The 12,495-nt window shown below is 42.5% G+C and overlaps 1 protein-coding gene across 1 annotated transcript in view; it reads right to left on the bottom strand.

Annotated features, from left to right (window-relative positions):
• Window positions 1-12,495, bottom strand: part of LOC131039419 (methylcrotonoyl-CoA carboxylase beta chain, mitochondrial) — a 147,942-nt gene that overhangs the window by 121,432 nt on the left and 14,015 nt on the right. Inside the window, exons 3-4 of the mRNA XM_057972178.2 lie at window positions 11,797-12,231; window positions 11,562-11,652 (exon numbers count right to left, since the gene is read on the bottom strand). Of these exons, the coding sequence (XP_057828161.1) occupies window positions 11,562-11,652; window positions 11,797-12,231 (526 nt within the window). The remainder of the gene's footprint in view (window positions 1-11,561; window positions 11,653-11,796; window positions 12,232-12,495) is intronic.

Raw genomic sequence — 12,495 nt, 5'->3', positions numbered from 1 at the left:
TTGAGTATTTGGGGAAGGATATCACCATATCCTTCAAACCTGCAGATTTCACCAGAGTATTTGGCATCCCAGGCATACATGGCAAGAAAGTGGACTTGAAACCGAAGAAGATGACACGGGAAGAAAAAGAACATTGGATTAAGCGAGTGTCCGGAGACTTGACCCCCACAGAGTTGGCGAGCATCGTAGACGCCACGAAGGGTCGTGGGATGCGCAGGTCCTTTGTCGCAGAGGGTCACTGGCGATGCATTATGGACGTCATCAAAAGCAGGTTGACAGGGTCGGGTAGGGCATCAGACATCGCTCTACCACAGATAGTATTGATGAACGGGTTGATGAACGGAGTCGTCTATGATTGGGCTACCTTGTTATCCGAGCGGATGTGCGCCTTCTTGATGATGGAGCAGCGCACCTTTTACATGCCCCACTATGCCATTGGACTGTTCTTGGAGGCTACGCGGGAAGCAGTGCCAGAGGCTGAGTTGGAGGTACGGCCACAGGGACCCTTGGCGGAGGGTGAGCCTCCTATCATGCATTGGCGACATCTGGATATTGGACACTCTTCCGCGAAGCGGAAACGGGTATTAGAGACCACCGCAGCAGAACCAGATAGTGGGCGAGAAACTTCTAGCAGTGCAGAGGATTCCGAGGATTCAGAGGATGAGGACGACAGTAGTAGTCGGGCCACAGACGAGGGGAGGATGGAGCCCGCCGGAGAGCGAGTGTTGTTTGCACCACCCACACTCCCACTTGGCACACTTGTGGGGTCGTCCGCGGGCAGTACTTCGATTCCGGCATTTGGACAGAGCCGCACGCCCGTTACACTCAGGCCCATGCAGCCGGCCGCAGCACCTTCCACCATACCAGCCGAGGCATGTACCGACAACACGGCAGAGTTGTGTGGTCCACCGCAGGGAGGCGTGGCAGAGGAGATAGTTGAGACGGAGCCTCAGGTGCGACTGGATGTCGTAGGATCCGATGCAGTGGTGACGGTTGCGGCCTCCTTGTTGGAGGAGCCCGTCGCGGGACATGTTTCTGAGGGGGAGAGAGGGTCAGAGGTGTTGAGTGCAGTTCCATCCGTGGCGGCTATGGGGAGTTGGCTGACCCGGAGATTCCAGATGACAGTGACGCCACCCGTAGGAGCCGCTGTACTCTCACCTCGGCGAGAGCCTCCCACTGAGGTGGTGGATCTGGAGGATTCCTCTGTGGAGACGCAGGCACCAGCAGAGGGACAGGTCCTTGGAGAGGGTGTTCCTACCGGCCCAGAGCAGGCGACTGCTACACTTGAGGGGGCGGGAGAAACACCATTGGGCCAGCAGGATGCAGTTGGTGTGGTTGAGGAGACTTTTGAGTTACCACGTGGGCTTCCTGTACCTACATCGGGGCTAGAGGGAGAGGACATTGAGGTTTATCTGGCAGATATGGTGACGAGGGGTCGGCGAGTGGTGGCCGCGGCCCAGACACGGTCTCTACAGCAGGTTGTGGAGGAATTAGAGCAGGTCCTCCAGTTTATGCGAGAGGGCTGTCCCGCAGCTTTTACCTCATGTTTTGAGGCACGAGGGTGGCCAGTTACCCAGACGGAGGCGATGTTGGAGGCTTGGCGTGTGCCTCAGCCCGTCGTGGAGAGTAGGGTGACGACTCTCGTCCGGGAGATTGAGCAGGTTTATAGGGAGGCCTACTATACCTTACGCCAGACACAGCATGAGTCCGCGGTTCGCGAGGCTGCTCGAGTGGAGTTGGAGCGGGACATGGCCAGGCAACAAGCCTCGTGGGCAGCCGAGAGATCAGAGTTGGTCGCACAGCTTGAGGCAGCCCGCGCAGAGAAGGTTGCGGTGGACACCCGTCTTTCAGAGGAACAGAGTGCGCGGAGTCTAGTCTAGCAGGAGTTAGATGGTGTTCAGGCCCAGTTGGTTCGCATGACAGAGTCCGCCGATACCAAGGAGAGGGAGCTACTGGAGGCTGCGCTTATGGTGAAGACTGCCTTAGAGAAGGTGTTGGTTGCAGAGCGGGATGTGGCAGCGCGCACCCAGCAGGTCTATGAGCTCCGCGCCCGCCTGGCGGCCCAAACACCTGCATCTCACCCTTCGACTTCAGGGACGCTTCCTCAGCCCCCTCCTTGACTTCCACTTGGTTGTATATTTATATTACATTGTCTCCATTTTGTTGTTAGTCGTCGGAGACGACTTCTTTTTTTGGGGGGGATGATGTTATCGGGAAAAAGTGTATAGTTAGTAATGTTAATTATCAATAGTTAGTTAGCCGACGGGTAGGTAGTTGGAGTCGCGACGGTCGGGTCGCACCCCTTCGGCAGTCATATATTGTACCACCTTCGGGTGTTGAGGGAGGTAATGTTAGCCGTGTCAGATGTAATGTATTGTTAACGACGGATATAATATGAACATCCTTTGACATTAATGGAAAGCTTATTCTGGTACTTCTTTTATATTTGCATTGTACATTGCTGTTCAGTTTCTGTATTCTTCCTGTTTACCCAGTGAGGTAAACATACTTGTTACTGATATCTCTCCTAGGAGATTGGTGGTGTTATTTTGTGATGGGCTTGCTAATCCATTACGTGGTTGGGTGAAGGGACATGATCCACTCACCTTAGCAGAAGCAACTAAAAAGGCACGAGATTTAGCCCCTTCGGTATACAAAGGAAAATACCATTCAACAGATTCTTCCTACCGCAAGGACAAAGACAAAAAACCATTTCAGAAAGAGTATAACAAACCCAAAGAAGGATCAAAAGGACTAGACAGTGAAACCTTGAATGAACTTCGAAAGAAGAAACTGTGCTTCCAGTGTAGAGAGCCTTGGGACTTATCTCATAAATGCCCTCTCAAGGCTAAGGCAAATCAAATGGAGTATTTTTCAGCAGAGGAGTCAGAGTCAGAGGGGGAGGATCAGCACTCCGATTCAGATGAGGGTAACATGATAGAGGAGAGCAGCATTCCTAAGGATGATAGATCGTTGGCACGCTTGACAGGGGCCCAAAAGGCAATCACATTTAAGGTCAGGGGTACTATCCAGGGGCAGAAAGTGATCTCTCATTGACACTGGGGCTACACATAACTTTATAGATACACAGTTGGTAGCCAGGAGAGGTTTACAGACAGAGGAGCATGATGGTTTTAGGGTCATGGTGGCTAATGGCCAAAAGCTATTATGTACTCAGAAGGTTTCAAATCTTTACATTAGATTTGGAGATGGCTATGAGTTGGAGGATGATTTCTACGTTGTGGACATGGGAGATTACAACGTCATCCTCGGTATGACATGGATGGCATCGCTGGTTGAGTTCACTTTCAACCTAGCGAAGTTGGAAATGAGGTTTCAGCATGAGGGTAGGACTGTTGTTCTCAGGGGACTTTCAGATGGGAGTTGCAGGGTAGTCTCTTTGAAGAGAATGGAGAGACTTTTTCGACATAATGACATAGAGTGGGCAACAGAGTGCTTAGTTATGCCAACTTCACCGGAGCCTCGGGTGAAGAGTCATCCACCAGATATACAGGAGATTCTTGACAGGCAAGCCAAGGTATTCAGTGATATTCCTCACGGGGTTCCTCCTGACAGGGGTGCAGAGCATGTTATTGAGCTCGAGGAGGGAGCCAAACCAGTGATGATCACTCCCTATCGTCATCCTAAGAAACATAAAGATGAGATAGAGAAGGCAATTAAGGAGTTGTTGGAAATGGGGCACATCAGGCCTAGCAAAAGCCCCTTTGCTTCAGCTGTAGTTTTGGTAAAGAAGAAGGATGGGACAATGCGCATGTGCATCGATTACAGGGCACTGAATAAGAAAACAATTAAAAATAGGTATCCCATTCCTAGGATTGATGAGTTGCATGGGGCATGCTTCTTCACCAAAATTGATTTGCGATCCGGATACCATCAGATCAGGATGAGAGCAGAGGACATTGAGAAAACAGCCTTCCGATGTCACTATGGCCACTTTGAGTTTATGGTTATGCCATTTGGACTAACCAATGCACCCGCTACATTTCAGAGTTGTATGAACCAGGTATTCAGGGAGCAGTTGAGGAGATTTGTCTTGATCTTCTTTGATGACATCTTGGTCTTCAGTAAGACCTGGGAGGAACATACACAGCATTTGGAGGAGGTATTATCTATCCTAGAGAGAGAGTCTTTATATGCCAAGGAGTCTAAGTGTGAGTTTGGTATGACAGAATTACTATACCTTGGGCATATTATTAGTGCAGATGGAGTTCGAGTAGACCCTGAAAAGATTAGAGCTATAGTAGATTGGCCTACTCCAACGAACCTCACACAACTTAAGGGGTTCTTTGGTTTATGCGGGTTTTACAGGAGGTTTGTTAAGGGGTTTTCACAGATTGCAGCACCTTTGACAGACCTCACTAAAAAGGGAGCCTTCGTATGGACAGAAGCAGCGCAGCGATGTTTTGACCACTTCAAACAAGTGATGTCATCTTGTCCGGTTTTAGCTCTACCAGATTTCACGAAGCCATTTGAACTTCAGTGTGATGCTTCAGGTGATGGGATAGGGGCAGTATTGATGCAGGAGAAACATCCCATTGCATTCGAGAGTAGGAAGCTCCGAGGTGTTGAGAGGAGCTATTCTATCTATGAAAGGGAGATGTTGGCCATAATGCATGCATTGGCCAAATTCCGATCATACTTAGTAGGTGGACGGTTTGTGATCAAAACTGATCACAATAGCATAAAATATTTCATGAGCCAGCGTGATCTTAATGACCGGCAACAGAAATGGGTTACTAAATTGCAGGCTTATGACTTTGACATAGAGTTTGTCAAAGGTAAGAAAAACGTGGTGGCTGATGCCTTATCTCGGAGACCTCACTTATGTGCTCTGGCAGAGATTTCAGGAGATTGGAGAGATCAGATTATAGCAGAGTATGTCGGAGATGCTTGGGCTTCTGGATTGATTTCAGGTACTATACAGGATGATCGCTATGAGGTGATAGATGGATTGATCAGAGTTCAGGACAGGGTTTATTTGATTCCGTCATCACATTTGAGAGAGGTGATACTAAAGGCATTTCATGATGCACCCACAGCTGGGCATCCGGGGATCTTCAAGACCTACAGGCAGATCCGAGAGCGGTTCTCATGGAGAGGGCTCAAGGATGATGTTCAGAGGTATGTCAGGGAGTGTGCGGTTTGTCAACAGAATAAGGGAGAGCACACATTTCCTGCAGGTTTATTACAGCCCTTGCCCATTCCTGATAGGAAATGGGAAAGTATTTCGATGGACTTCATCACTGGGTTACCACGAGTGCAGGGAAGGGATTGCATCTATGTGGTGGTGGACCGCTTGACGAAGTTCGCTCACTTCTTTGCTATTCCGTCCATTTACACAGTAGCACAGGTGGCAGATCTTTTCTTTAGAGAGATATTCAGGTTACATGGGTTGCCCAGATTCATTGTCAGTGATCGGGATAGTAAGTTTATGAGTTTTTTTTGGCAGGAGTTGTTTAGGTTGTGTGGTACAGATCTTACACCTAGCACTAGTTATCATCCGCAGACAGATGGGCAAACAGAGATTGTGAATAAATGGGTGGAGGGATATTTGAGGAACTATGTAACTGCACAACAAAAAGCTTGGGTCAGATGGTTGCATATGGGAGAGTATTGTTATAACACCACTTATCATATGTCCATCAGGATGACTCCTTTCATGGCACTCTATGGTTATGATGCACCTAGCTTCATAGATTTAGTTTTGGGGGACAGCAGAGTGCCCAAAGCCAAAAACTTATTGCAGGATAGTCAAGACATCCTGAAAGTGCTCAAGGAGAATATACAGCAGGCCCAGAATCAACAGAAATTGTACGCTGATCAGCACCGAATAGAGCACAGTTTCGAGGTAGGGGATATGGTTTACTTGAGGCTACAACCATATAGACAGTCATCACTCAAGAAGAGCGGAGCTGAAAAGTTGAAGCCTAGATTTTATGGTCCCTACAGGGTGATTCGCAGAGTGGGCGAAGTCGCCTATGAGCTTGAGCTTCCAGAGGGCAATCGGGTGCACAATGTATTTCATGTGTCTAGGCTTAAGAAAGCTATTGGTCAGAGTGTAGTACCTTCTGCAGATTTACCTCCTTTGGATGAGGAGGGGAAGCTCGTGTTAGTACCTGAGGCTATTCTGGACACCAGAGAGAGGAAACTCAGAAACAGGATAGTGAAGGAGTATTTGGTCAGATGGAGAGACCTGCCGGAGGAAGATGCTACATGGGAGAATGAGCAGGTGATACAGCAGGCTGGACTGAGATTGCTTGAGGACAAGCAATTTCAAGGGGGGCGGACTGTAATGTCTCCACTCTAGCAGATTGACCAAGTATATGTGCGTTAGCCTAGCTCTACATGGTCCCGAGGGCTAACGAAGGGTTTAAAGGGATCCTGGAGTGTTTTGACCTAGTCATTTCCAGTTTGGGCCAAAACGAAGTTGATTTACTTAGTTTCAGGCATACTTACTATTTTTAGTAAGTTAGCAGGACACAACGGGGGCTAGTTTTGGTGATTGGATTTGATACTCCTTGGCGAGAGCTTTCCGACGAGCTATCACTCACGCTATTCGGAGTCCGATTGCTAATATATTTTAATGCCTGAAGTTTTATTAAAGTAACATTTAATTTAATTGTAAAATATTAAAGTGTTACTTTAATATTTATTTTATGGAGATATGTGTAAATCAAAGGGGCAACCAAGGGAGACATAAGTGAATATTTTAATATGTTTTATATTGAACATGTTTTATCCCACATTGCTTGAGTGAGTTGGGTCGCCCCTTGGAGAAAGAATAAAAGGGAGCTTTTGTGGCTTCATTGGGCATGTGGAATATGAGAAGAATTTGGTGTGTGAGTTGCAGATCCGTTCTTGGCATTAGAGGACGTCTATCCTCTCTTGTGACATTCTAGACGTCATTCCCTTGGGGTTTGGCCTTTGGAATCCTTTGCTATCAGCTTCATTTACAGGCAGATTGGGTGTTTTTTCCAGCTACAAGCAGCAGCATTATTTGGTTGCATTTCCAGCTACAGGCCGCGACACTATTCACGCGGGTACTATTCACGCGACACTATTCACGTGGGTACTATTCACGCGGCACTATTGACGTGGGTACTATTCACCTGGCACTATTCACCTGGCACTATTCATGCAGCACTATTCATGTTACTGTAGCAGCAGAATTAGAAACTTTGGTTGGAACATTATGTCAAAATGCTGGAGTATTTAGTGAGTTGAAAATAACCTGCTATGTATTTGATTTTGTTAATTCTGGAAATAATATTATAACAGCAGTAGTTCAATTTCCAGCTTGCCTATTATTGTAAATTCTTTTTAGTTCATGTTATGTGGTTTCATACCTGTGCAAAGACTTAAAAACAAAAAAAACATTGAAACATTAAACGGAGGAATAAGGAGTTAGCTGCAAACTGTTTGACTAAATTCCTATCAGCAGTGGGGTTAGTTTTTGGGCATTCTAGGGTGTCCATTACAGTGGCATAGTTAATATGTATTTTGATCGTGGGTCTCTGTTTTTCTATGACATTGATGAGCAAATTAGACTGTCTGTCCTGTAGGATCTGCTATGTAGAGGTTCGTTGCTGTTCATTACCTTTTGTCATTGGGCTCCTTAGAGATATATGGCATTAGTAGTTTCCTTGACAAATATCAATTCATATCTTCAAGATTTATCCTTCATGAACTTGTTGCTCATCTCCATCATCAATCATTCACCTTATCAATTCTTGCCACAATGACATTAATGACAATATTTCAACAGTAGGAAATGACATTTTTTAATTTAAAATACATCAATCAGCCACTCCATTGATCCAAATTCAAGTTACTGCTAAAAGAATGTGCAAACAGGATATATAGTCATACTCATGAGAATAACACGTGTGAGATTTAAACTTGATTCAGAGAAGGCTATGACACAATTATACAAGAGAGTGTATTCCTATGACCTTCCCACCAAACATACAGAGAGCACTTGCACTGATAACTTCCTTTCATTGCCAGAAGACTTGCACTCAGCAAGCCAAATTTTGACTTGTACTCAAACTTATGAGAAAACTTGGCAATTTTATGGAAATGTGATCTATAAAGTTCATTTCTTTTAATTGTTTTTCATTTTTTTGGCAAGCCTTTACTAGATCTACTTAGACTTTTAATGTTTTATACCTATCCTTCCTTTCAACTTGTGCTTTGTAGCAACTTGAAAGAATGGTAATCCTATCCTGCTGCAATCCCTTTTTGTCTTTCATTCTATTTCTTGTAAGAAAGGCGAGGATCTTGATGGACAACCAAGAAGTTCCTTCCAAACAATGATAGTCCACACAAGGTTAAACGAACAGCTTTGGTTATTATTCTTGCTCCTTGGTTGAAAAAATTCAAAAAAGTTATTCTTCTACCACTTTCCTTACATATGACATTGTAATTATTTCAATTTTAGATAAAAAAAATGGTCAACTAACCTTGAGCCAATGTCTAAGTTATAATTTCCCATCAACCATATCAACTTTTTACCATCAAAGGAAATTGGTAACAGACACTCTGCGATGACAATATGGTAAAAGAACGACTGTTTTCTATTTGGCAAGTTGTCATGCAATTTTATAATCCACCCCCAATCCATGGACATCTTCTACACATTGCTTTGCTGACTAAGTCATTCAAAAGAATTCTAATATTCTATAATCCACCCCCAATTCATGGACATCTTCTTACAAGTAGAAGGTGGCCTCTTCTATCTCTATACTCAAAAGTTGATGCTTACTCTTGCTTGACATATAAATGTGGTCCCCTAAGAACAAGTCACCTCCCGCACCACCATCTTCCTCTTTAACCCTAACCAACAAATCTAAAATAGAAGCCTAATATCTACATTCTTGACCAGCTTAACTAGCCTCTCCTTAAATTCCTCAAGTATCATAGCACAAGTCCCAGAACTCCCAATACCTAAAGAGAGCAATACCCAACTACATATTGGCCTCTTTATCACAATGAAAGATCTTCTTAAATCAATGTTTCAAGGCCAGGCTCTCCTCGAGTAGATCCTTCGACTGGTCTCCCTTCACTATATTAAGGAAATATACAAAGCTTCCCTACTACGCAATGCCAACACCTCTCACCTAGACCATACACAAAACTCCAGCTGCACATTCTAGAGGCAAACCACCCAAAGCACCATAGACAACACCGCCTCCCATCATGATCAATAAGCACTTCACATAAATTCTCCTATGTACCAATCTCATGCTAAATTCTCTCCTACAAATGACTACACTTCAATCCTTCCAATTTCTATACATCCCATTATGACTATCAATTCCCATAAGGCCTTAAACAAGCAATCCTTTTCAATTATGGCAGCTAAATTTACTCAATCATTAATATCCTTACTTTCTATTAATGAAATATCTTGAAGCTCTACACTACACCTTCATTGGCCAAGAAATCAGCCACCTTATTTTGATTCCTATAGCAATAAGAGATATTAAAAAAGGAAATTTTCAAGCTCCACTTTTTTCTTCTAATATCACAGTTAATTTCAAATTCGGACAAAACCCTTTCAGCATCACATTGACAACTATCTATGAATCCCCTTCCACTTCGATTTTATGATATCCTATCACATAAGTGGCCTTGAGGCCTGCAAGCAACGCTATCCATTCTGTATAATTATTTGTTTGCTCCCCCAAGAAAATGGAAACATCTAAAACAAAATCACATTTATTGTCTCGCAGCACACACCCCACACCAGCTCTACTTGGATTTCCTTTGGGTGTGCCATCAAAATTCAACTTCAACTCCCTTTTAGGAACCTGTCAATACACATCCTTCCTAGGCTTAACTTTTAACCATACACCCTTGAAGAGGAGGAGATAATATATTATTATTATTTGAAACCCTAAAATCTTTATTTTTTGTAACCTATAAAGAAATGCTTTGGGCACATAAACTTAGACTGATAGTTGAAGCTACACTTATTCTGTTAAAAGCTATTAAATCTATGTTTGTAACTCCACATATTGAAGTTAAAGTGGATTCTAACATCTAGCTTTATATTGAGGCAATCTGTCTACATAGATTGTGGCTTTGTATGCAACTTAATTGTTACTTCTTAGAATCAAGTGCCATCTGTGTTGTTATTTCTAATTATCATATGCATTGAAATGCTAGTCTTTGTTTTTAGCTAGTGGAAAGATATTGATGTTGTGTTTAGACTAGCCATTTCATCCATAAAATATATCAAATCTCACTAGCAAGACATGGTAGCTATCAGTCTAGTGCTTGTATCTAAGGCAAAAACATAGACAAGTAACACCATTTCATTAATGCAAAGCTCCTAAAAAGATATTGTATAGTGTTGAATTATTCATATCTGTATATATTGTCTACAGTTTGGTGCATAAGGTCAGTTCAGCTTGGTGTTTAGATTTACTTTAGATTTCAAAGAGCTTCCCCTCATAATTTGAAGAGAGTTTATCCTTGCACACTATTCCATTTTGTGTTGTTTTGCAAAAGATAAATCAAAACTAACATGTCTGTAGCCAGTCTACCTTAGAAATGTTCGAGGACTGACCTCTAATTTCAATTGAGATTTAGAAATTAAATGCCTAAACTAGATTGTTAGTTGCCACTCCCTTGCTTTCTGTGTGCTTCCTATAATTTTAACAAATTTAGTTCATTAGATAAATGATAAATCACTTGATGACGGTAATAACGTTTTGTATGTCCTTTTTGAATATTTTGTACAGAATAAACAACGAATGGTTGAAAATAATTTTAGTAGAATGTTTTAACATGGAGGAGGAAAAGATAACTGTAGAAGCCATCCTTTCTCATCAGCTATGTGAAAATCAGAGACATGCAAAAGATGGGCTACTTCAAAGCTCCAGTTAAAGAAAAAATCAGAAAAGATTTCAAAACTAAAAACAGCAGTTAAAAAGAAGAAAGCTAGAGTGAAATTAACCTTTTAGATGGCAAGAACCATGCTCTAAACCCATACAGTTACACTAATTGACAATCAGCAAGTAGGAAGCAAGAAGTGGGAAGCTAAAAAACTATAAATCAATTTTTCAGTCCTCAAAGTTAGGATCCTCCAATAAGCTTTGGGCATAAGCAATCAGGAATTCTGATCTCATTCATTTTTTCGATACAGTTGATCAGTCTTAAGCTTCTGAGCTTACAACTGACAACCAGAAAAGCAGGAATCCCAGTCTTGTTTTATAGAGTAAACTGTAATCACAATTGGATACCTGGGTTTACAAAGGGTTACAAATTAGACATTTTGTATGGAATTGGAATCTTTAAGACAAAAAATGTACTTTGCTATATATACGCATAAAAAATTGTTGCTGGAAATAGTGAAAAGCTCAAAATATATTGGTAATCCTCCAACCATTAACTTAAATTTCGTAACACGTACAACTATACTCATGCACAGGCACAGACAGAAATTTGACTTCATGAATGACATGTATTAAATTCAATGTACATACAGAGGTCAGCATTAAGATTGATACAGAAGAGTGATAAATTAAAATTACCATTGGCGTAATGATCAGAGACTCCAGATGTCTTACAATGCACCAATGCACCACCTAAATCCTCTGCAGAAACTTCTTCTCCAGTTGCAGCCTAGCACAAATTATGCATCTTGGGATTAATCTAAAGATGTAAAAATTCAAAAGAAATGCCCCATCATGAGATGCTTACTATATAAAATTTTACTCTCCATGTAAACAGAAAGCAATACAAATATATTGTGCATTTAAACAATACCTTGACAAGTGGAGGTCCAGCTAAGAAAATAGTGCCATTGCCTTTGACAATCACACTTTCATCTGCCATTGCAGGAATATAAGCTCCTCCAGCAGTGCAAGAACCTAATACCAAAGCAATCTGTGGAATTCCTGCAGCTGACATCTGTGCCTGATTGTAAAATATTCTTCCAAAATTATCTCTGTCTGGAAAAACATCTGCCTGTCTTGGAAGATTAGCACCACCACTGTCAACAAGATATATACATGGTAAATTACACTCTGCAGCAATTTCTTGGGCCCGAAGATGCTTCTTAACAGTTATAGGATAATAAGTGCCACCCTTAACTGTAGGATCATTGGCTACAAACATACACAACCGTCCATTAACTGGCCCTATGCCTGTGACAATCCCTCCAGAAGGTAAAGGCTCGTCATACAACTCATGTCCTGCAAGCTTTATTTTGCCATTGCATTAAAAATAGGATTCTTTTGATTAATTCATTATATTGAAATTGGAAAAATGACCAAATGGCAAAAACTTTTGGTACTCCTAATGTTTTTTGCATGACAAATCTCAGTTCTGGTATGATTCAGAAGGAACACCTAAAAGACAACCTCAAAACAATAAGGAATGATTACCAATCAAATCATACTTTGTAGCTTAAAAGATAGCCTATTCACAAACCATTTAACAAGTAGAATGTATATCATAGCAGCT

Source organism: Cryptomeria japonica, chromosome 10, assembly GCF_030272615.1.
Source record: "Cryptomeria japonica chromosome 10, Sugi_1.0, whole genome shotgun sequence".
In the NCBI taxonomy this organism is placed as follows: Eukaryota; Viridiplantae; Streptophyta; class Pinopsida; order Cupressales; family Cupressaceae; genus Cryptomeria; species Cryptomeria japonica.
Note: the sequence above shows the minus strand (reverse complement) of the source record. Positions and strands in the feature narration are given on the sequence as shown.